The sequence below is a fragment of the Schistocerca serialis genome, chromosome 2, assembly GCF_023864345.2.
Source record: "Schistocerca serialis cubense isolate TAMUIC-IGC-003099 chromosome 2, iqSchSeri2.2, whole genome shotgun sequence".
Lineage (NCBI taxonomy): Eukaryota > Metazoa > Arthropoda > Insecta > Orthoptera > Acrididae > Schistocerca > Schistocerca serialis.
Genome location: NC_064639.1, coordinates 126824156 through 126848990, shown reverse-complemented (window position 1 = coordinate 126848990; position 24835 = coordinate 126824156). Strand labels below are relative to the sequence as shown.

Sequence of the window (24835 nt, the reverse complement as noted above, 5' to 3'; positions counted from 1 at the left end):
GCACTTTAAAAGGTTTCTGACAATACTGCATTTAATTGTCTGTTACATTATTACTCTACTATAGGTCAACAATCAGTAACGAAAACAAATTCATAGAATCGTTGTCAAAGCCTGTTATAAGTTAAATACATTTTGAAATAGATGTTATGGAAACTTACACAAATTTCCATTGCCAAAAGAGGTAAAACTGTTGAGGCATTAAAGAAACTTAGTTGATTTCTTAATAATACATGTTTCATGGTAGAAGTCCCTCTTCCTTCTCTAGGTTCAAGATGGCGACTGACAAAATATGGATTAACCGTCAACACGTTCTACAACTAGTGTTAACAATAAATATAATTTTACTCACCATAAAATTCTATAATTGAAGAATTAGAAATATCTTCCAAACAAATTTAACGTATTATACAGAACACAAGTGTGTATAGCTCAAAATGTTTGAAATGCTGCACAAAATACTATCCCATGTTTCCCAACAACAAAAACAGTGCGAAACGCCAGAAATTCCTTGAGACGGTCTCTAGTGGACATTCCTTCGTATGACCCAAAAATCGGACCCTAAGTTGAACCATCAGCCAGGAAACTTTTCTTGCTCCTAGGTACACTAGCCTCATGGCAGAACACTGTCCACTAATGTAACTTAATTAACGTGTTTACTTTTATTTGATTCATCTTTTATTTAGGAAAATATATGGAAATCGTAAGTGTTTTGCGGATTTACATAGCATATAGGAGTCAGTTTCATTGAGTTCATGCCCTATTATTTCTTGCTCACACTATCTTTATTGACGGGACTGCGTTGTTGATAAAATAAAGTATTGTATCTAGGCATAGTAAAAGCAGCTACCTACCAATGAAGCTTCAAATGCTTCAGCTATAATTTCATTGATACTTCTCTGTCCTTGCTTAAGGATGTAAGTAGTCAATTTTCACGTGGTAACGTGTCGAAAAGTATGTATGATCTCAGGAACGAACTTGACTCTTACTGTCTTCAGGAGAAACGCTTGAGATTCGAGAAGTTCGTAGACAGCGGCTGTTTTGAAGCTACCGTATCTCTCTGACATCTTGCGTACTGATACCGAAAATTGACAACACTTTGACAAAATTTCAGCTTTCAGAAAGAAACTACCGCTGTGGAAATAAAAAGCTGGTTGATAAAGATGTACATGACGATTTCCGTTCTCTTCACACGTTTTAGAAGACACTGAGTTTTAGCTGAGTGTCTATGTTTGTGGTTATTTTAACGGAACCCTGTCAGGCTTTCGGAAGTACTTTCCAGAAGAAGTTCATTAACACAACTAGATGAACGATACCTTTAGTGCTGAACTTCCATCGACACTTATCACTGAAAATCAAGAGCAATTTATCGATATTTCTTTAGACTCTGCAGTGAAATGGAAGTTCGTTTCCTCATCACTGTTTGGGTTTCGGAGCTTGGTGAAGCAGAAAGATAACAAGGTTGTATATGTTTTGATTTCTTATGCAACATCCTACTCACGTGAGGTAGATTTTTAGCATTGGCAGTCATCGACACGTAATACAGATCGCGCATGAACGTTGGGAAAGAGATACTAGACGCAGTTTGCAACCTTGTGCCGAGATTTGAAACCTTACGAAGAAGTAAGCTCATTTTTCCCGTTGACATCGTTCCAAGAATAAGATGTAATAACATAAAATGTGATACGTTAAGAGTTAATAAATAAAAAAATACTCTTACTCATTTTTTATAAACTTCAATTGATTTATCCCACAGTTCAAGTCAAATGTCATGTACAAAAGAAGCCCTGAGTGCTTATGTTTAGGTGAAGCGTGTTGTGGACCGGAAAAGTTTGAAAACCACTGGTCTGTATGAAACGAGGTTACGAATAATCAGGGAAAGAATTTTGGTGAAGCACGATTGATTTCAAGACTGCTTGCACCATTGTCAGACGTACCCGATATATGTACACCGAACAAAGGTGTAACAAGTCAATCGCAGAGCCTGCGTTGCCGACATCTGCACTGTCAGACCAGGAGACCCGCAACATCAGTCACGAATCGACAACCCCAGTGGATGGTAGCCAGGTTGGTAAGTCCAGTATCTCACCTCCAACCTTCCAAACTTCACAGAAGCTCTCCTGCGAACCTTGCAAGACTAGCACTCGTGGAAGAAAGGCTGTTGCGGAGGCATGGCTTAGCCACTGCCTGGAGGATGTTTCCAGAATGAAATTCTCACTCTGCAGCGGAGGGTGCACTGATACGATACTTCGTGGCTTATTAACTGGACCTAGACTCGAACTTGGGACCTTTGCCTTCCGTTGGCAAGTGCTCTACCACTGAGCTGCCCCAGGACGACTCGCAGTCCGTCATTACAGCTTTATATCCACCAGTATCTTATCTACTACCTACCAGACTTTACAGAAGCTCTTGTGTCTGGGTAGCTCAGTGGTGGAGCATTTGCCCACGCAAGGCAAAAGTCCGGCACACAGTTTTAATCTAACAGGAAGTTTCATATCAGCCCACACTCAGTTGTAGAGTGAAAATTTCATTATTTGAACCTCATTTGACACTGTTTCTGTAAAAACGTAAAAAAATGTTCCTAAGGTAGCAAAAAAAAAAAAAAATACTATGCTCAAGAAGAAACGATGTCAACGGTATTTAAGAAACACGACCAGCTTGGAAAAAAATGGTAAAACGGAAGGGACTTCCTCACATTTCGACGTGTATTCTGTAATCTTGTGTTAACTACCACGGAGACTTACATCGTGTTGAAGGAGGCCATAGTCCAGTTATGCACAGGTTAATCTCATTCCATGGACGCTCAGTGACATTATTCGAGGGTGTCCTCAATACTAATCTGTCATTTGCACTATACTTACAGTCACATCTACACTCCGCAAGCCACGTTATGGTGTGTAGTGGTGGGTACCTTACGTTCCATTATGGTTTACCGCCATTTGAAGTACCATTCAAAATCACGCAGAAGGAGAACAAACGTCGGTGGGTCCGCGTGCAAAGTGAAATAGTCTATGTGGGATGTAGTAATATGTTGCCTGATTGTTTCTTGATGTAAGTTTCCTGAATTTAAAAAAAAACGGTAACGATTCTTGTGTCGTCTGTCTGTTTTCATGAACAGACGGCAAGACGAAAGACTGGAAGAGTATCCTGGACGTGAACGTGCTGGGTCTGAGCATCTGCACCAGGGAGGCCGTGCAGGACATGCTGGGCAGGGGCGTCGACGACGGCTTCATCATCCACATCAACAGGTGGGTCTGTGGCCGGTCCTGGGCCAGCATCGTGCTGATAGTTTCATCCATTTCTGTATTTCAACTGACAATGTTGTTTCTGTAGTTACACAGTGCGATTAAGCTGCCCCTACTGATGTTGTTTTATACAGCCCGCGATGTTAAATCTGGCTGTCAACAACCATGTGCAAGATTTTCATATTCTCTCGCTTGCTTAATGCAAGCTAGTAGTCGTACAGAAAAAATTAGTAGCACCTTTGTGTAAGAAATTTAATGTCATTCAATTCTGTACTGGAATACTTTTCCCTGGAGGCCGTGGTTTTCGAGTTATTTAAGAAAAACGTACGAAAATGACCTTGAAGCGGATCTTCATTCCCACACTCAAACACTACCCGTCATCGTTTCTAGTACATTGTTAATGGCACCCCCTCCTACCACGTATAAAAATTTACGACTGCCTGAATTATTTCCCACATTTGACCTTTTTTATAGTCTTGATTGATTGGCCTAATTACGCCACCGGTGTAGTGAAGCATTACGCCACCGGTGTAGTGAAGCACTTACAAATTGTAAAACTGACGTTTGTGTAATTTTAACTAAAAGTCTTGTGTCTTTTAACAGCTTAAAATAAACACTTACATTGTTTTATTATTCAGGCCTTTTGACTGAGAAACTGCTATGCTTGTAAAGGTTAAGTCTGGATCGAATTGTCAACGTAATGAGTTTTAGTGTAACGTTTACAAAACTCATTCTCTTTCATTACCCTTGCGGAACGTTTAAATCAATAACGTTAACAAAGTAGGAGAATGTGCTGGTGGCTCAGTAGCCCAATCAAAAGACTGCAAAAAAGGTCGAATTTCGGGAAAAGTTCAGAAATTTTTGTACAGTGGTGGCGGTAGTGGTAGTGGAGTGTCACGAAAAACATGCTAGAAATCCTGAGTGGTGAGGGATGGGTTTGTGGGTTAGTTGCGTTTGAAGGTCACTGTTGAACGTTTCTCATTAAGAACTGCGACCTCCAGCGAAAACGTGGCCCAGTACAAAATATTACTCCTTTAAATTTCCTACAAAAAGATGGTGTTCATTTTTTCTGTAGGGTTAATAGTTTGAGTGCAGCGGGCGAGAGAATATGAAAATCGCACGCTTGGTTTTCGAAGGCCGGGTATAACATTGCGGGGTGCATAAGACGACATCGCTCGGGGCAGCCGAAACACACACTTTAATAGCTTGCAGTCCAGGAGCCATAGTTTTGGTACTGCTTTTGCGAAGGTGTGAAGAACATCTCACTGTGCTTCTCACACCTAGTGAGTACCTGTTGCCATAAGTGCGAGATAGCAGCAGAAATCATCTCATGGAGAAGTGTCAGAGAAAACACGTACCACTCTCTAAACGCGCAAAATCGTGTTTAGTAATCCATACAAGAAAAGCCTCCAAAAAGAAGGAACAGTCAAAACTGGACTGGCTCACTTGTAAATAACTATGTAGTTTTCTCAATTGACAAACGTCAAGGAGGCTTAAAATATGGCAGAGCTCAACAAATATACGCAATAGCCGAGGTGACTTGCATAAATCTTATCACGTACTGTCACTCTGTTTTTTATCGGTAAATCTGAGGTACATGTGTAAAGAGCAGTGCACTGTTCTGAGTGATTGTGCTCTATGGTGTCACTTTTTTTTTTCGTCGTCAGTCTTCTGACTGGTTTGATGCGGCCCGCCAAGAATTCTTCTCCTGTGCTAAACTCTTCATCTCAGAGTAGCAGTTGCAGTCTACGTCCTCAATTATTTTCTGGATGTATTCCAATCTCTGTCTTCCTCTACAGCTTTTGCCCTCTACAGCTCCCTCTAGAACCATAGAAGTCATTCCCTCATGCCTTAACAGATGTCCTATCATCCTGTCCCTTCTCCTTATCAGTGTTTTCCACATGTTCCTTTCCTCTCCGATTCTGCGCAGAACCTCCTCATTCCTTATCTTACCAGTCCACCTAATTTTCAACCTTCGTCTGTAGCACCACATCTCAAATGCTTCGATTCTCTTCTGTTCCGGTTTTCCCACAGTCCGTGTTTCACTACCATGCAATGCTGTACTCCAGACGTACATTCTCAGAAATTTTTTCTTTAAATTGAAGCCGATATTTGGTATTAGTAGACTTCTCTTGGCCACGAATGCCCTTTTGGCATTGCTAGTTTGCTTTTGATGTCCTCCTTGCTCGGTCCGTTACTGTCTTTTTTACTGCCTAGGTAGGAGAACTCTTTAACTTCATCTACTTCATGACCCTCATTACCTTCGTCTTTCTTCAATTTACTCTCAGTTCATACTATGTACTCATTAGATTGTTCTTTCCGTTCAGCAGATCATGTAATTCTTCTTCACTTTCACTCTAGATAGGAATGTCATCAGCTAATCGTATCTTTGATATCCTTTCACCTTGAATTTTAATTCCATTCCCGAACCTTTCTTTTATTTCCATCATTGCTTGATCGATGTACAGATTGAACAGTAGTGGTGAAAAGCTACATCCTTGTCTTACACCCTTTTCAATACGAACACTTCGTTCTTGGACGTCCACTCTTATTATTCCCTCTTGGTTGTTGTACATATTGTATATGAACCCGTCTCTCCCAATAGCTTGCCCCTACTTTCTTCAGAATTTCGAACATCTTGCACTATTTCACGTTGTCGAACTCTTCTTCCAGGTCGACGAATCCTATGAACGTGTCTAAATTTTTCTTTAGTCTTGCTTCCATTATTAACTGCAACGTCAGAATTACTCTCTCGTGCCTTTTCTTTTCCTAAAGCTAAACTGATCGCCATCTAGCACACTAAAGCAGAGCACGTAATGCAGAATTTTGATGGTTATATCGATGCAAACAGTTTTTACCCGTCCTATTACGTCTTTTAAGCCAGTTCAAAGGCAATGTTTAACCGATAGAGAGGAGGATGGCGCCTCAGTTATTAGTGCTAACATGTTGTTGTTGTTGTGGTCTTCAGTCCTGAGACTGGTTTGATGCAGCTCTCCATGCTACTCTATCCTGTGCAAGCCTCTTCATCTCCCAGTACCTACTGCAACCTACATCCTTCTGAATCTGCTTAGTGTATTCATCTCCTGGTCTCCCTCTACGATTTTTACCCTCCACGCTGCCCTCCAATGCTAAGTTTGTGATCCCTTGATGCCTCAGAACATGTCCTACCAACCGATCCCTTCTTCTTGTCAAGCTGCGCCACAAACTCCTCCCCAATTCTATTCAATACCTCCTCATTAGTTATGTGATCTACCAATCTAATCTTGAGCATTCTTCTGTAGCACCACATTTCGAAAACTTCTATTCTCTTCTTGTCCAAACTATTTATCGTCCATGTTTCACTTCCATACATGGCTACACTCCATACAAATACTTTCAGAAACGACTTCCTGACACTTAAATCTGTACTTGATGTTAACAAATTTCTCTTCTTCAGAAACGCTTTCCTTGCCATTGTCAGTCTACATTTTATATCCTCTCTACTCCGACCATCATCAGTTATTCTGCTCCCCAAATAGCAAAACTCCTTTACTACTTTAAGTGTCTCATTTCCTAATCTAATTCCCTCAGCATCACACGACTTAATTCGACTACATTCCATTATCCTCGTTTTGCTTTTGTTGATGTTCATCTTATATCCTTCTTTCAAGACACTGTCCAATCCGTTCAACTGCTCTTCCAAGTGCTTTGCTGACGTAATTACAATCACCTCAAAGTTATTATTTCTTCTCTATGGATTTTAATACCTACTCCGAATTTTTCTTTTGTTTCCTTTACTGCTTGCTCAATACACAGATTGAATAACATTGGGGAGAGGCAACAACCCTGTCTCACTCCCTTCTCAACCACTGCTTCCCTTTCATGCCCCTCGACTCTTATAACTGCCATCTGGTTTCTGTACAAATTGCAAATAGCCTTTCGTTCCCTGTATTTTACCCCTGACACCTTTAGAATTTGAGAGTATTCCAGTCAACATTGTCAAAAGCTTTCTCTAAGTCTACAAAAGCTACAAACGTAGGTTTGCCTTTCCTTAATCTTTCTTCTAAGTTAAGTCGTAAGGTCAGTATTGCCTCACGTGTTCCAATATTTCTACCGAATCCAAACTGACCTTCCCCGAGGTCGGCTTCTACCAGTTTTTCCATTCGTCTGTAAAGAAGTCGCTTTAATATTTTGCAGCTGTGACTTATTAAACTGATAGTTCGGTAATTTTCACATCTGTCAACACCTGCTTTCTTTGTTATTGGAATAGAAGGTACGTAAAACCCTCATTGTGTGGAATCTTGGTAGCGGTGATATCGGAAAGTATAACGGGTCACAGTGAATAGAGAACTTGGAAGTTTGACCAAAGCGGAAGTAACCATAACAGTAATTACACGGTCCAGTCAACCATAGTTCATGCTCGACGTCAGCGCGCAACGCAATAACAACTGACAGACGGCAGGTGGCAGTTCTGGCACTGGAGGGTATATAAAGCGTGTCGTAATGCGGAAACGGCGAGTTTTGCCTGACGTCCAAATTGGCACAGTCATGGACTTTCGGGCCAAGGGTGGAAGCATTTCCGAAACGGCTAAATTTGTAAATTGTTTGTCTTCCTCCGTGGTTAGAGTAAACCGTGCATGGCAAAATGGCGCTATCCAAAACCTGCATCGAGGCAACTGTGTTGCGCTATGGGCCACAGATGACAGAGGCAAATGGATTTATGTATAAGCGACTAGATGTGCGACTGTTGATCAAGTGATTTGCTAGATGAGCCAAGGGGTTACCAACAGTGTCTTCTCAACGAACATTTAGCAGACGTTGTTGCATGTGGGAGTCTGTAACAGGCGCCCGTTTCATGCACCCACTCAGGCTGCTGTCCATCGCCGACGAAGGCTGGCATTGGCACGCCTGTGCCGAACTGGGAGCCCGCTAAGTGGCGACTGGTGGCCTTTTCGGACCAATCACGTTTTGTGTTCTATCAATCAGATCGCCCTTGACGTGTACGACATGAAACGTCTGAAAGCAAACACCCTGCAGGCGCTATGGTCTGGGGAATGCTTCTCGTGGCATTCCATTGGGCGATATCATCATTCTGGAAGGCACAATGAATTAACACAAGTATCGGCAGCCATCCTAGAGTCGCTATATGTGGTTTGCTTTTCGTCGGCACAATGGCATCTACCAGTACGACAATGCAACGTGTCGCACAGCCCGCAGTGTACGGGCGTGGTTCGAGAAGCATCAGGACGAATTTATCGTACTCCCTCGGTCATCGAACCCCTCCGGATTTAAACATAATCTGGAATCTACGGGACCACCTCGATCGGGCTGTTAGCTCCATGGATCCCACTCCGAGAATCCTAGCGCAGCTGGACACGGCACTCAAGTCGACATGGCTCCATACCGCAGTCAGTACCTTCTAGAGTTTCACTCTATTCCTGCACGTCCCGAAGTGGTCCGCTCTGCAACAGGTGATTATTCAGGCTTTTGACAGGTGATCGCATTAATGTTACTGCACCGTGTACAACTATGGCGCGTATGAAGTGTTTACAGCCTTCTTGGCTCGTCAACAGGCAGTTACTTGCGGTGAATATGCTGGAGGTAATGACAGAAAACCCGAGTTTTTACTATAATTTGATGCACCAAAGAGACCGGTAGCATCTTGCACAACGTTGTTGTCGCAGGGAATTTCGGTCTCATTATGACACTGTGTCGCGGTTATTACTTTCGGAAGTCAGTGAGGATGATCCAGGTTCGGTGCATGAACATTTAATGATTGCCACCTGGTGGAATACAAAAGTATCCACTGGAAAATATGACAGAAATTCAACGTGAAGTACATGGAATTTATTAATGTCAGTGGTATGAAATACTAAGGCCACGAAGCTTAATAACATGGCCTAGAATTAGTCAATTGTAATACGGCAAATCATCAGTACTGATTAATGCGCTGGTTCCAATTTAAGGAAAGTAGAAAATTACAGTCACTTACAAAATATTATCGAGCTGCCTACTAAACAGGCTGATACCAATAACAGAAAAACTGATTGGGGACTACCAATGCGGTTTCCGCAGAAACAGATCCACATTAGATATTCACCCTAAGACAAGTAACTGAGAAGGCGTGGGAATTCAATTTAGATGTTCACATATTATTCGTAGATTATTAATGAAGGAATTTAAAATACCATCAAAATTAATCAGATTAGTTAAAATGTGTATAGATGAAACTTTATGTCGCATAAAGACACCGGTAGGAGAAACTGAAGATTTTAAGGTATACACTGGACTGAGACAAGGGGATGCCATTTCACCTATTTTTTTAACTTTGTCCTAGAGAGGATCGATAGAGAATTTTCTAAAACCAGTCCACAAGGGATCCAGCTACAGGATGTGAACATTACAAGACTTGCCTATGTAGATGATGTAGCACTAATAAGTAGTTTCAAAAGAGAATTAATCAGAATGATGCAAAATTACTACAAAATTGCTGAGAAAACAGGATTATATGTTAATGAAGAAAAGACAGAACAACTGCCCATAAGTAAGAAAACCAGAAAAGATGCACCTCTGACTGTAGATGGATGCAATTTCAAGACTGTTGACCACGTCAAGTACTTAGGAAGTATTTTTATTAATAACAACAGAACATATATAGAAACAGACGCCCGGTTATCAACAGCAAACAAGACAATTTTTAGTTTCATCAAAATTCCATGAAAAAGATCACTCAGCAGTAACTTCAAAATCCGCTTATATTAATCGACCATTATACCTGTGATGTTATAGGGATGTGAAACATTAATATTTAGAAAGAAAGATGAAGAAAAACTGATAATATTCCAAAGGAAAGTACTAAGGGAAATTTTTGGACCTGTATACGACGAAAATAACATGCAATGGAGAATAAGAAGAAATGAAGAATTAGGAGGGCGGTACAAACACCGTAACATCGTCGAAGTGCTCAAGAGGAGAAGGTTGAATTGGACAGGTCATATAGCAAGAATGACAGAGAATAGACTACCTAGAATGGCATTCAGCAGAACAATAGATGGAACGAGAGGAAGAGGGAGACCCAGAATCAGATGGCGCGATGACATTCGGGAGGACACAACTAGGATGAACAGCAACAGCAACTGGACAAACAGTGCATTGGACAAACAGAAGTGGAAGAGGCTCATAGAGCAGGCGTATGGTCGATAAGGCCCTTTCCACATGTAAAGTAAGAAAATTAGATAGTAAAAGGAGGAATAGAAGAAAGATTGCGTAGATGAGTGGTGAAGTAGCACATTACGAAATAGGCAACAAATAGCAGACGTATGTTTCATTGGTATATTATTACTTGAGTTTAATCATCCAAAATTGGGCCTCATTTACTGATGTGCTACTCATCTGTGATGTTGCAGCATTTTTCTAATATTGTAAACTATTCTGTAATTTTCAGTCTTGCGGGACACATACTACCGTCTATAGACGGTTTTGCGATGTACAGCTCCAGCAAGCATGCCGTCAAAATACTCCTCGAAGGGCTGAGGAAAGACCTGGTCGCCAGGGGCAGCAAGATACGAGTTGGGGTAAGTCATCCACTGTGTGTGGCACATGTCTAACGGACCAGCAGGGGAGTGCTAACTCCTTCTCGTTAGTGATACTTGCATATCATCATTGTTACGATTCTGTTCTTTCATTCAGCCTATTTTTCGTAAGTTGTCTGAATACTTACATTCCAGTTATGCGTAGTAAAGTGTCTAGTAGCCTGCACTGATTATCTAAAAATACTCTGGTTCTAAAAATCAAGGCAAAAATTCACAAGTAAAATTAAAACACATGAATGCAAGGTGTCTGATCTTTCGGATATGTCAGAAAGAACAGACACCATGCGGAACCCTCAACCGTGATAAATCTTATTTAAATTGAAGGTGGAGCAGGGAGATAGGAAAGGAAAGGAAAGGGAAGTAACTATTGACATCAGCTGCATGGGGATTTTATGCGGAACAGACGCTACGCATTCATGTAATTGATTCACCTCGATGTGAGGTGTGCGGATGCACAATTCTGTTCGGCCTCCTGTGGGAATCAAACAGAGGGCATGGACGTTGACTGCGGATAGGTGAGTTGGTCGAGAGACGTGCCGATATAGTCTGCGTAATTACGATGAACCCTGTGTCCGGATGGCGCAGTGGTTAACGCAATTGTCAAGTAAGCAGGAGATCCCGGGTTCGAATCCCTGTCGGGCACACTTTTTCATTTGTCGCCGCTGATTCTGCATAAAGTTCCTATGCCGCGGCCTTCACTAGTTCCTTTCCTTTCTGTCCACTCAACGTTCAATTAAAAGACTTACAGGTCGAACTGAAAGCACGTAACCGAAGTGTATAAGACACATCAATGTGATCAATAACGCCATGAAAGACAGTGCCAGATGAAGAATCAATGTTTTAGCATAGTGCGTCTTTGCCACATACAAATTACTATAGTGCAGGTCAAATGACGCCAATGGGGATTTTGATAACACCCAGAAAATTTTCCACCCATGGTGTTACTTATGATCTCTATGTGCTCCATGCGAAATGAATGCCATTTGTCCTACAAAGGTTAACTTTCACTGACGTGGGGGCTATGAGGAACTCAATACGGCTATAGTGGGTATCCCAAACATGATTTATGGGGTTGAGGTTCCGTAGTATGAGATAAATTAGTTGCTATACTATTCCAGAAACTAGACATGGCAAGGAAGCAGTGGTTGCGAAGAGAGTGACAGGTTTGTGTGTTATCACCAGAGTTACCAATCGCTACAGTGAGGAATCACCAAAGGTAAGCGAGGAGAAATGTGGAATCTAAATTAAAATTTCATGGAGGAGAAATAAAAACATTGGCAATGGCATCGTAATTGTGTCAGAGATGGCGACGGGCTTGGAAGATCCAATGAGTGGAATGGATAATTTCTTGAAAAGAAGCCAAATGGTGAGCACCAATAAAAGAAAAACAAAGTTAATGGGATGTAATTCAATTAAATCTGGTGATGCTAATAGAATTTGATTACGAATTGAAACATTAATAGTTGTACCTAGGTTTTGATCTTTGGGCGGCAAAATAATAGACGATGTCCAAAGTAGAGAGAATATACGGTGCAATGCATACTGGAAGTAGCGAGAAAAGCCTATCTGAAAAATGGATATACAGGGTGTTTCAGAAGTGATGGTCAATAATTCAGGCATGGAAAAAAAACGGGCCAAAAGTAACTAATAAGCCCGAATAAACATGGGTCAGCAGATCAAGCACTGCAGAGGTATTGCTTTAGTTCGAGTTCGGAACCAACTGCACGGCCCTGGATATTTAGGTTGGTATCTCAATGTTTGGGATCGACTATCTGTTTACACATGCGCAACCACTTCCCTTCCCCCCCTCCATGCACTGTGCCGTTACGGCCTCATAATCAGTTACGAACGTGAAGGCGCCATACACAGAGGGTACACGAATGAAGGGTACGCCGACGTGTACTCCGTGTATGGCAAAGCGAATAGCAGCGACCTTGAGGCTGCACGATTATATGAAGGAGCTTTTCCTCTCCGTAGGCACCGCGACAGGCGTGCATTTAGCCGGTTAGTGCCTTAGAGAAACCAGGAGTTTCACACACGATGTACGAGAAGGTCGACCCAGATCGGTAACACCCGATCTTGCGGACAGGGTGTTACGCATTGTACATGAACGCCAGGATACTTCAACAAGGAGGATTGCTACCCAAGGGCGTGTTCTGATTCAGAGAAGTGTGTGGCGAATTTTACATCAGCAGCTACTCTATCTGTATCATCTCAAGCGAATGCAAGCCCCCAACAATACTGTTTTCTCTCCTAGAGAGAATTTCTGCCAACGGCTGCAACAACAGCGTACTCTCAATATCCTATTTGTAAGGAGTATTCTGTTAACGGATACGGCTGGATTTCCCCATGACGGTATTTTTGTGTTGTTGTTGTTGTGGTCTTCAGTCCTGAGACTGGTTTGATGCAGCTTTCCATGCTACTCTATCCTGTGCAAGTTTCTTCATCTCCCAGTACCTACTCCAACCTACATCCTTCTGAATCTGTTTAGTGTATTCATCTCTTGGTCTCCCTCTATTATTTTTTACCCTCCACGCTGCCCTCCAATACTAAATTGGTGATCCCTTGATGCCTCACAACGTGTCCTACCAACCGATCCCTTCTTATAGTCAAGTTGTGCCACAAACTTGTCTTCTCCCCAATCCTATTCAATACCTCCTCATTAGTTATATGATCTACCCATCTAATCTTCAGCATTCTTCTGTAGCACCACATTTCGAAAGCTTCTATTCTCTTCGTGTCCAAACTAGTTATCGTCCATGTTTCACTTCCATACATGGCTACACTCCATACAAATACTTTCAGAAACGACTTCCTGACACTTAAATCTATACTCGATGTTAACAAATTTCTCATCTTCAGAAACGATTTCCTTGCCATTGCCAGTCTACTTTTCATATCCTCTCTACTTCGAACATCATCAGTTATTTTGCTCCGCAAATAGCATAAACTCCTTTACTACTTTAGGCGTCTCATTTCCTAATTTAATTCCCTCAGCATCACCCGACTTAATTCGACTCCATTCCATTATCCTCGTTTTGCTTTTCTTGATGTTCATCTTATATCCTCCTTTCAAGACACTGTCCATTCCGTTTAACTGCTCTTCCAAGTCCTTTGCTGTCTCTGACAGAATTGCAATGTCTTCTGCGAACCTCAATGTTTTTATTTCTTCTCCATGGATTTTATTACCTACTCCGAATTTTTCTTTTGTTTCCTTCACTGCTTGCTCAATATACAGATTGAATAACATCTGGGAGAGGCTACAACCCTGTCTCACTCCTTTCCCAACCACTGCTTCCCTTCCATGTCCCTCGACTCTTGAAACTACCATCTGGTTTCTGTACAAATTGTAAATAGCCTTCCGCTCCCTGTATTTTACACCTGCCACCTTTAGAATTTGAAAGAGAGTATTCCAGTCAACATTGTCAAAAGCTTTCTCTATGTCTACAAGTGCTATTTTTAACTATCATAGTTGTCACATTTGTGCCGATGTCAATCCTAGTGCAGCACACACGACATCAGCAGCGTTATTTATCCGGACAGGACTGCACGGAGAACGCGTAACTGGGCCACACTTTCTACCACAGAGACTAATGGACAGTAGTACGTGTGTTTTCTGCGGAATGTACTTGCAGACGTGCATGACGCCATCCCACTGAACCAGCGCTTAAACATGTGGAATGAAGCAGCCTTCCAGCGTTTACAGAATTCACCAGGACTGCCTGAGAGGATTCGCAACTCAGTTGAGAGACAAGTTGAGTGTTGCATTCAGGTGCATGAACAACATTTCGAACAACCACTTTTACGTTTAGAGATGCCGTATGTTTCTAGACACCGATGAACTGCACCAGAAAATCTGTTGTATCTCGACAACGGTCGATTTGAGGACCCATGTTAATTGGAGCGTTTTAGCTACTTTTGGCCAGTACTTTCCATATGTCAGTTATTGATCATCACTTCTGAAACACCCTGTACATTAACACCCACACGTTATAAAAATGTATAATGTATGCGTGTATATCCCACATCTCCTCCTAAACCAAATGGCCGATTTCAACCAAGTTTGTTACACCTGCCATTCTGTCCGTAAAGAGCCGCTGTGGGGGTAAGAACCACCCATCTATCATAGTTCAGGAGGTATGACGCCATATGCAATGAGGTGCCTGAGAAACTGCTGCGTCATGCTTGACGTTTAAAGTTTGCAACACATTACGCAGACAGTATCCACATAGGCTGGTAAATGTACCTACATAAATTGCACGACACATAGTTCAAGAATTATGACGTCATAAACAGTAAAATACATGAAGGAATGCCCATTGTGCATGATATTTATGTTAGTTACCTCTTTGCTACTAACTATACGCATAAAAAAGTTTTACATCGCCCCAGTTGCCAGAACCCATGAAGACAGACGTTGACTGTGGATTGTATCGCAGACACAGTCCCTTTGACTGTTCAGAGATGTCACTAAACCCTCCTAAAGATGTAAACATCCATGCATGAGCAACGCCTATTAGACGGAGGGGGTCCGACAGCCGATCAGTTCCAGTTTCTCCACCAGACAGCGGGTACAAGGCTCGTGTTGTCTGTATTTCAACCATGCCCAGACGGCCAATGCCGCAGTTTGATCGCGTCCGAATTGTTAGTTTGTGCCAGGAAGGGCTCTCAACAAGGGAAGTGTCCAGGCGTCTTGGAGTGAACCAAAGCGATGTTGTTCGGACATGGAGGAGATACAGAGAGACAGGAACTGTCGGTGACATGCCTCGCTCAGGCCTCCCAAGGGCTACTACTGCAGTGGATGACCGCTACCTACGGATTATGGCTCGGAGGAAACCTGACAGCAACGCCAACATGTTGAATAATGCTTTTCGTGAAGCCACAGGACGTCGTGTTGCGACTCAAACCGAGCGCATTAGGCTGCTTGATGCAGAACTTCACTACCTACGTCCATGGCGAGGTCCTTGTTTGCAACCACGACACCATGCAGCGCGGTACAGATGGGCACAACAACATGCCGAATGGACCGCTCAGGATTGGCAACAAGTTCTCTTCACCGATGAGTGTCGCATATGCCTTCAACCAGACAAGTGTAGGTGACGTGTTTGGAGGCAACCCGGTCAGGCTGAACGCCTTAGACACATTGATCAGCGTGTGCAGCAAGGTGGAAATTCCCTCCTGTATTGGGGTGGCATTATGTGGGCCGACGTACGCTGCTGGTGGTCATGGAAGGCGCCGTAACGGCTGTACGATACGTGAATGCCACTCCCGACCCGTAGTGCGACCATATCGGCAGAATATTGGCGAGACATTCGTCTTCACGGATGACCATTCGCGCCCCCATCGTGCACATCTTGTGAATGACTTCCTTTAGGATAACCACATCGCTCGACTAGAGTGGTCAGCATGTTCGCCAGATATGAACCCTATAGAACATGCCTGGGATAGATTGAAATGGGCTGTTTATGGACGTCGTGACCCACCAACCACTCTGAGGGATCTACGCCGAATCGCCGTTGAGGAGTGGGACAATCTTCACCAACAGTGCCTTGATGAACTTGTGGATAGTATGACACGACGAATACAGGCATGCATCAATGCAAGAGGACGTGCTATTTGGTATTAAAGGTACCGGAGTGTACAATTTGGACCACCCCCTGAAAGTCTCGCTGTGTGATGATACAACATGCAATGTGTGGTTTTCATGAGCAATAAAAAGGGTGGAAATGATCTTTATGTTGATCTCTATTCCAGTTTTCTGTGCAGGTTCCGGAACTCTCGGAATCGAGGCGATGCAAAACTTTTTTTGATGTGTGTACATTCGAAACACATTTTGCACACGGTATTTACATACGCCACTGAATGTACTTATATAAATATATCGTTGTACGACACACAGTTCAAGAGATATGACTGTTAATATGATGAACTGTGTGAAAAAAATGCGCCATCATGCATGTAGTTTTAGTACATTTATTCTTTAGCACTAAGATACTCCAACAGTCAAGTCAGCATAAGGAAATTCCTGGCACCTGGCAGTGTTGTCGACAGCTTTCAAGTGCGAAGTTCAGACTGCAGTAAGCGAAAACAATAGCTGTGTATGGAGCTATGGAGAGGCATTGCGGTGAAGATGTTTACAAAATGGCTAAGCAGATGCACCCAGCGTACATAAACTGTTTCATAATTTTATAGCTGATTTCACGAATACATGGTCTAACATGTGTGAGACTGGTTCTGATCTATCTTCCTGCTATAGTTGCGCAAGGACGCTCTGGGAGTGTTTTAGAAATTTGTGTTGAACCTACAGCCTGCAATATAGGAAGATACTAGTTCACCATGCAGAGTTCAGAAGAGTGCAGCAGTACGAACAGCTACGTAATCAGACAATGATCTCAATGTCGGTTGCATTACACTTCCTGTAAAGGGAAAGTTATCGTTAGCAGATATTAGTGTGCGGGTTCAGGCGTAACTAAACTTGCGATTTAGCCGTGATTCGTACGGGTAGTACTAAATATGTACAGCAAGACAACAGTAAAAAATTATATACACAAATCTTCCCCGAAATTCACTCTGCTAGTGAAACTCGTATTGCAATACCTACAGTAGGTTCTGAGATAAGCATTCATTTACGGACAGAAAAAAAGCGCTGGGAGACATTAGTAATACGAGGGCAGTTCAATAAGTAATGCAACACATTTTTTTTCTCGGCCAATTTTGGTTGAAAAAACTGGAAATTTCTTGTGGAATATTTTCAAACATTCCCGCTTCGTCTCGTATAGTTTCATTGACTTCCGACAGGTGGCAGCGCTGTACGGAGCTGTTAAAATGGCGTCTGTAACGGATGTGCGTTGCAAACAACGGGCAGTGATCGAGTTTCTTTTGGCGGAAAACCAGGGCATCTCAGATATTCATAGGCGCTTGCAGAATGTCTACGGTGATCTGGCAGTGGACAAAAGCACGGTGAGTCGTTGGGCAAAGCGTGTGTCATCATCGCCGCAAGGTCAAGCAAGACTGTCTGATCTCCCGCGTGCGGGCTGGCCGTGCACAACTGTGACTCCTGCAATGGCGGAGCGTGCGAACACACTCGTTCGAGATGATCGACGGATCACCATCAAACAACTCAGTGCTCAACTTGACATCTCTGTTGGTAGTGCTGTCACAATTGTTCACCAGTTGGGATATTCAAAGGTTTGTTCCCGCTGGGTCCCTCGTTGTCTAACCGAACACCATAAAGAGCAAAGGAGAACCATCTGTGCGGAATTGCTTGCTCGTCATGTGGCTGAGGGTGACAATTTCTTGTCAAAGATTGTTACAGGCGATGAAACATGGGTTCATCACTTCGAACCTGAAACAAAACGGCAATCAATGGAGTGGCGCCACACCCACTCCCCTACCAAGAAAAAGTTTAAAGCCATACCCTCAGCCGGTAAAGTCATGGTTACAGTCTTCTGGGATGCTGACGGGGTTATTCTGTTCGATGTCCTTCCCCATGGTCAAACGATCAATTCTGAAGTGTATTGTGCTACTCTTCAGAAATTGAAGAAACGACTTCAGCGTGTTCGTAGGCACAAAAATCTGAACGAACTTCTCCTTCTTCATGACAACGCAAGACCTCACACAAGTCTTCGCACCCGAGAGGAGCTCACAAAACTTCAGTGGACTGTTCTTCCTCATGCACCCTACAGCCCCGATCTCGCACCGTCGCATTTCCATATGTTTGGCCCAATGAAGGACGCAATCCGTGGGAGGCACTACGCGGATGATGAAGAAGTTATTGATGCAGTACGACGTTGGCTCCGACATCGACCAGTGGAATGGTACCGTGCAGGCATACAGGCCCTCATTTCAAGGTGGCGTAAGGCCGTAGCATTGAATAGAGATTATGTTGAAGAATAGTGTTGTGTAGCTAAAAGATTGGGGAATAACCTGGTGTATTTCAATGCTGAATAAAACAACCCCTGTTCCAGAAAAAAAATGTGTTGCATTACTTATTGAACTGCCCTCGTATGTAAGGATAAAGCATAAATACAGAAAATTCTTCATCTACATTATCTTTCATGTGCACACTAGTAATTACACTCGCTGATAGTTGATGGACATTTACCTTAATATTTTTAAATTGTCAGTGTACTGATGAGTTAATCTGTGGTGTTAATGTGTCTGTATATAAGCCATGAGCATGTATGCATGCATGTGAGGACAAGACGGGGGAGGGAGAGAGAGAGAGAGAGAGAGAGAGAGAGAGAGAGAGAGAGAGAGACAGACAGACAGACAGACAGAGAGAAAGAGAATTTAGATTTTCAAAATGTAATTTCTGTTACGATACTTACTTTTGAGTGCAATATATTTTCTTGCAGGAGGTTTCTCCAGGACTAGTGTGGACTGAGGGAGCTGCAAACATAGCGGCTGCTCCTCCAGAAGGATATGAGTTTTTTCGCAACTTGAAGCAGCAGCCTGCATTGCAACCAGAAGACTTAGCAGAAGCCGTTGTTTACATGTTGTCTCAGCATCCTCGTGTACAGGTGCGTCTCATGCAGTATAGAATAGGTAGATCGCAAATTTGTGTACATGCCATGTAGACTGGTAATTTCACCACAAAGTAATTCAAGATTTCATCCATATTTTCGCAGTGCTCGAGGTAATAAGATGTTTATTGAGTGTGTTTCGAAATTATTCGTTCAAATTAATACAGGTGTTTGACTGCTTGATACATACGTCTGCACCACACTGAGCCTTCTCGCTGTGTGTGACCATTCCCTACTAATGATACAGCGTTCTTTTCCGGCTCAATATTATGTAAAAATCAACACCTATTTCTATCAGGCACTGTTTATAATGTACAGATTTTTTGTTGATATCAGGCAATGCAGCGCACTTTCTAAACAAATTAGAAGTATTTTGAATATTTTTGAACCTATTTAGGGTTACTTAAAAAGTTACCAAGAAATTAATGCAAATTGTTTTCCAAAATGCTTCCTCAATTGAGGTACCATTTAATCCAATGTCATACATTTGAAGGTGACCAAATTTTTACCAGATATGCATAACATGATGGCTGAGGTACTAGACCCATTTAATTTCACCTATTATGTATATTACAAGGATAAAAGAATATCACATCTTACAATTTTAATTTTTATAATTTTTTTCCTAATAAAATGTTACTTTTTCTATAATTTAGTTGCTTCTGCAATAAGGCTTAATTCTACTACATAAGTATGGACTATTTCAAGTTACAGAAAAAACTAGAGCAATGCGTTATAAACTTTAGGAAATATTTGTACCTGAATTCCGAAAAATACAACTTGCAGGAAACTGCAAATGAAGATATGAGTCCAATTAAACTGTGCCTCTGAACATTCCTGAAGCATTTCTTCGTCTTCAAGCTTCCTCTTGGCATTCCTTTTAGCAGTTCTTGCTTTTTTGGAAAACTTGAACGGCGAATTTTTCAGCTTCATGCACTCTTTGTCTGTCACATGCCAGTAATTGATCTTCCATATTAGAGCTACATTTTATGCCTAAATTTCTCAGGACTTCCAACCTTCCTATCACTTCATTATTGAAACGGTAATCTTTCCCATATGCAATGGATGAAACTTTCATTTGTATTCTGAGTGGCCCCATCAAGACATTTACTAAGCAAGACAGAGTCACTCAGGTCTCTAAAAGTTGGTTTTATTCCATTCATAACAGACTCAGGAAGAGAATGCTTATGATGGTACATTTGACCACTTTCTTTTGCTTTTTGGTAAACACACCAAGAATCTGCTTCTTTAGGGCACAGTCCGTGAATATGGTGGTCATCTGTGGAAAACTTATGAAAGTAGGTGGCCCATTCAGCTTTCTCATTGCTGTAACTTCATTCAGAGGTGCAGTTCGTCTAATGGCCAATCCATAATAACTCTGAAGAAGGTCTATTTCAGTTTCTGTCAATCTGTCTCGGCCAGACAGAGATTTTCACATCAGATAGTAACTTTCCTTTAATTTTTCTTCGTAGCTTCCTCAATGTAGCACCCATCCTCTTTTACACATGTCCACAACACTCCAGTTTTGTTACCAAGGTATTATCATAAACATTGAACTCATTAATTTTATTGAAAGCTGTAGAGTCCCCATCGCCTAGGTACTTCATATAATCTAACATTATAAACGGGCATCGATCTCTGAAATATTTTCAGAACTCTATCACACTCCATACCTCCACTGTAGCCATCATAATTCTTAGAACTGTCCTTAAGTGTGACCATGGCAGGTGTGGCAGTACTTAGATAAGCACTCCAACAGCTTTTCCATTCTCCAGAGAATTAGCACTCACAACACCATTCAAGGAACGATGTCCTCGACGTTGCCATGCCCCATCAAGTGCAACAGCACTAATATTTACTGTTTCTACTACTGTAGGTTTCATAGACGATTTGGACCAACAGTCAAGGCACCTAAAATTATTTTATATTCTTGCTGAACCTAATGGGTGGAGGAGGAAGGTCCATCAAACCACAAAACGTTTGAGCAGCCTTTTTTCCTTTTCCAGTTGCACGCATTGCATACAATAACTTCAGGTTCACATCATATGAACTATGCACAATGTTCGAAGTCATTTTCGACGTAGATTTATTGCAGGATCTACACAGAACAACTAACTTTGATGTTAAACCCCTCCTGCTACTTTGTTGTTCAGTTATTTCCAGACAGCCTTCACCATCACATTGTTAAAATTTGTCCCTTCCTTTATCAAAGAAGGTAAGATGCTCACATCAACAACAACAAATCCACAACAAATAGCGTGATCGTTAACACAAAAATTGGAATCACCAGGAGGCGTGCCGTGTGGGAGTTTCTTCCATGAAGAACTGATACGTTGGTTACTTTCAACAGTGTTGCTTGCTTTGTTTGTGAACTGATTACCACGGAATTTCCTTTTGTTGTATTTCTTGATGCGTGACGTAGTTCGTATTTATTGCACACTAAAGGATATGTACTTCCACAAATGTATGTAGCACTTGGGCGACAAACCTTCAGTAACTCGTGAACACACTGGTTCACTGAAACAAAAGTAAATACTAGCAAAGATAATCGTATAAAGACACTAAAATGTGCAATGTTACCAACATATGCAATGTATCGTACGTATAATTGCTGGAAACAGAAAGTTCACAGTTCTTTTCGAAATAGTACTGGTTTCTGTAACAGAAATAAAGGGGAGCGTGGTGGCATACATGAAGGCCTATAAGGTGTATATCAGTGTAATCAGGAAAGACTGTACGATTTAATAAAGTCATAAAAATATCGATTTTTCCAACATTTATACTTGTAAGTATCTTGTATCCTTAAAGGATAGCCGCAGCCGGGGCTGTGGTAGCTATACCGCTGCGCTATTTGTTGGCAGACTATGTTGAAACCGTTATCAGTATATCCGCTGTCCCCCACCTTGGCATATGCCGTCATCTGATCTTCCACATGTACCAATTTTTTTCCGGCAGTGTATTTTCTTTCCTCGTCCTGTGCTTCACGAAGCGAGCGGCCTTAAGACGCTTTGAACGCTGTCTCACACTTGTACAAGCGCGCGGCCTCCCCGCAAATCATCGTCCACTAATTAAGAGAGTCTGAACGACAGCTAACTAACTAGGCTGAACTCTGACCAGAACAACTTTCACTTGTACAAGTGTGAACAGGAAAACATTTCTTAGGCCATAACGCTCCCTCCTGACGATTTTTGCAGGCTCGTACAGGCCAACAGCCGTCTGTCCGATGGAGCATAAAACGCGATTCATCTGAAAAGCCCACCTGTCGCCACATGGTGGAGTCCAGTTGTGGTACTGAGTTGCAAATTCCAATCTTAGTCACAGACGAACAGCGGTCAGCATGTCTTAGAGTATTTGGAAAAGCGGGTAGAAAGTAACAATCAACATCTTCACAATTTGGTAGCGCAGCAGTGTCTCATCATCAAAGAGTGGGATCAGCTATGTTTGGCATACCTAGACCCCCTTTTTTGCCGAAGCGAGGCTATTATCCAGACTACAGGTGGTATCGTACGGTACTAGAGAGATGTCTCCTGGGGGTAGCTAATTTTTTTTTTTCCCCAGTGTGATTTTATTTTTCGATGTGGTCTTAGACAGTGAAGACTGCCCACTCCCATGTACCACATTCTGACGCTTCATGGAGTTTTAGAGGGTTCTTTCATCTTGGACAGTACTCCCCGTTCCTACTGGTCCTTTCCATCGGCCCTAAAAAAATGGTCCTACAAGATAACATTGCTGCCATATGGAAACTAGAGCAGAAGAAAAAGCGTATTGTGTTACAATATAGCGAAATTCATAGACCTGCCTGCATCTGCAGCTCTTACCATTCTAAAAAAGCTAATTTAAGTCCCGGTCTTTTGTGGAACTTGCTGCGTTTGACATTGCTTCACCTTAGGCGACCGATCCGATCCTCGTTAAAGCGGTTTTGTTCGTTATTGGAAGTCCGAGTAAAAGGTAATTATGGAGGTGCATCAGACGGAAAATTTCAGTATGCTACAAAGAGACTGGCAACAATCAAAGGGGGTGCTATAAACCACCCATTCAACGTAAGCATCAGATGAGCAATCATATAGCTCATATGTAAAAGGATTTTTTTATATACACAAAAATACTGTGAATTCAGACAACAATTATAGTAAAATACAATTTTGTTTGGAGACATATCAATTCAACAATCATTGCGACAAGTGTTACCTTGCACTTAATCAGTTATCTAGAAGTACATACGTATATTAAGCTTTGTTTCCATAGAACACTGGACTAACAATTTAATTAAAAAGTCGGCGTAAAAATTATAGTTGACCATTATTAATTTAACTGCATAGTCTAAATGTAAATCATAAACTCCACTGTACATATATGGAGACATTATGTGATGAAATTTTGAAACAGGGTAGAAGGCGTGGTAAAGACCCTGGAGGGACGTAATCTACCTGGCGGATTCATTCCCAAATAGTAACATTCTGACAGAATACCAAAAGAGTACAAGGGGTATGACAAAAAATGCTGGCTGTGTTTCCAGCATTTATTGCAATATAGTTTTTAACATCAGTGTATGCCATCTATGTTACTTGAAACTGATTTATAAACATCTTATTAACATTTAACTGTACGCCACATGCGCTGTGCATCTAAGACACCGTTTTCAAAATTTCATCACCTAGTGTCTTCTTACATGTACAGTGGCCATTGTGATTTACATATAGGCTATGCGATTAAGTTAAAACTGGTAAATTATAAGTTTACACCAACTTGTTAATCCTGGTCTAATGGTTTATGCAAACTGTCTTATGTTCTGACGCACTTCAAGATACGTGATTAAGAGTAAGGCAACACTTGTAATTATGCTTTTTGAACTGTTTGCCTCCAGACAAAAATGAACTTTATTATAAATACTATGTGAACCACTTGTATTTTTATGTATGATTCCTTTTCAACTGAACCCATTCTTTTACATATGGCCAGTAAATAGAGGGCGTTGGCTGTCCAGTATTTCGTAAACTGAGGGTACCTGTGTGAATTTGTAAACAGGGGCCTCAGTTGGACTAATGCTTGTACATGCCTGAGTTAGGTTAGAATACGTGTCATTATAACTACATCCAATCTATATTACTATTTACAACGGTATGTGATTACGGAATTGTAATTGTGTATACTGTGACACGTCGTGTGATCAATGTGCTCTTTCTATGTCTGATTCTTGTATTACTCGTATTTATAGCGCTGATGGTAGCTGCACTTGTCAGGTGATAGCTAGATACGTAATATAGTAAAAAAGACAGACGACACTACAACCGATGCTGGCCTTTCTGCCCTGAATCAACAATTTGTCTTTTCTATTTAGCTGCAGTAGGCTTCCAAAAATCATGGACATCCAACCTGTATCCTACGCTATTATTGCTTGTTACTATGTCTTATTATCCAATTACTTGTTTATCCAATGACTTGTTTGGAAGTAATTTTCTATGGCCGAAGTTATGCTACGGCTGCAGGATTGTGGTTA

The 24835-nt window shown here is 41.8% G+C and overlaps 2 protein-coding genes across 3 annotated transcripts in view; one reads left to right on the top strand and one right to left on the bottom strand.

The window, feature by feature from the left end:
• The window catches only part of LOC126456809 (dehydrogenase/reductase SDR family member 11-like), a 434906-nt gene that overhangs the window by 208194 nt on the left and 201877 nt on the right, over positions 1 to 24835 (bottom strand). The gene's annotated exons all lie outside the window — the stretch shown is intronic.
• Positions 1 to 24835, top strand: part of LOC126456810 (dehydrogenase/reductase SDR family member 11-like) — an 87616-nt gene that overhangs the window by 12984 nt on the left and 49797 nt on the right. For both annotated transcript variants that reach the window (XM_050092603.1, XM_050092604.1), the window contains exons 3-5: positions 3116 to 3245; positions 10666 to 10795; positions 19171 to 19335. In XM_050092603.1, the coding sequence (XP_049948560.1) occupies positions 3116 to 3245; positions 10666 to 10795; positions 19171 to 19335 (425 nt within the window). The remainder of the gene's footprint in view (positions 1 to 3115; positions 3246 to 10665; positions 10796 to 19170; positions 19336 to 24835) is intronic.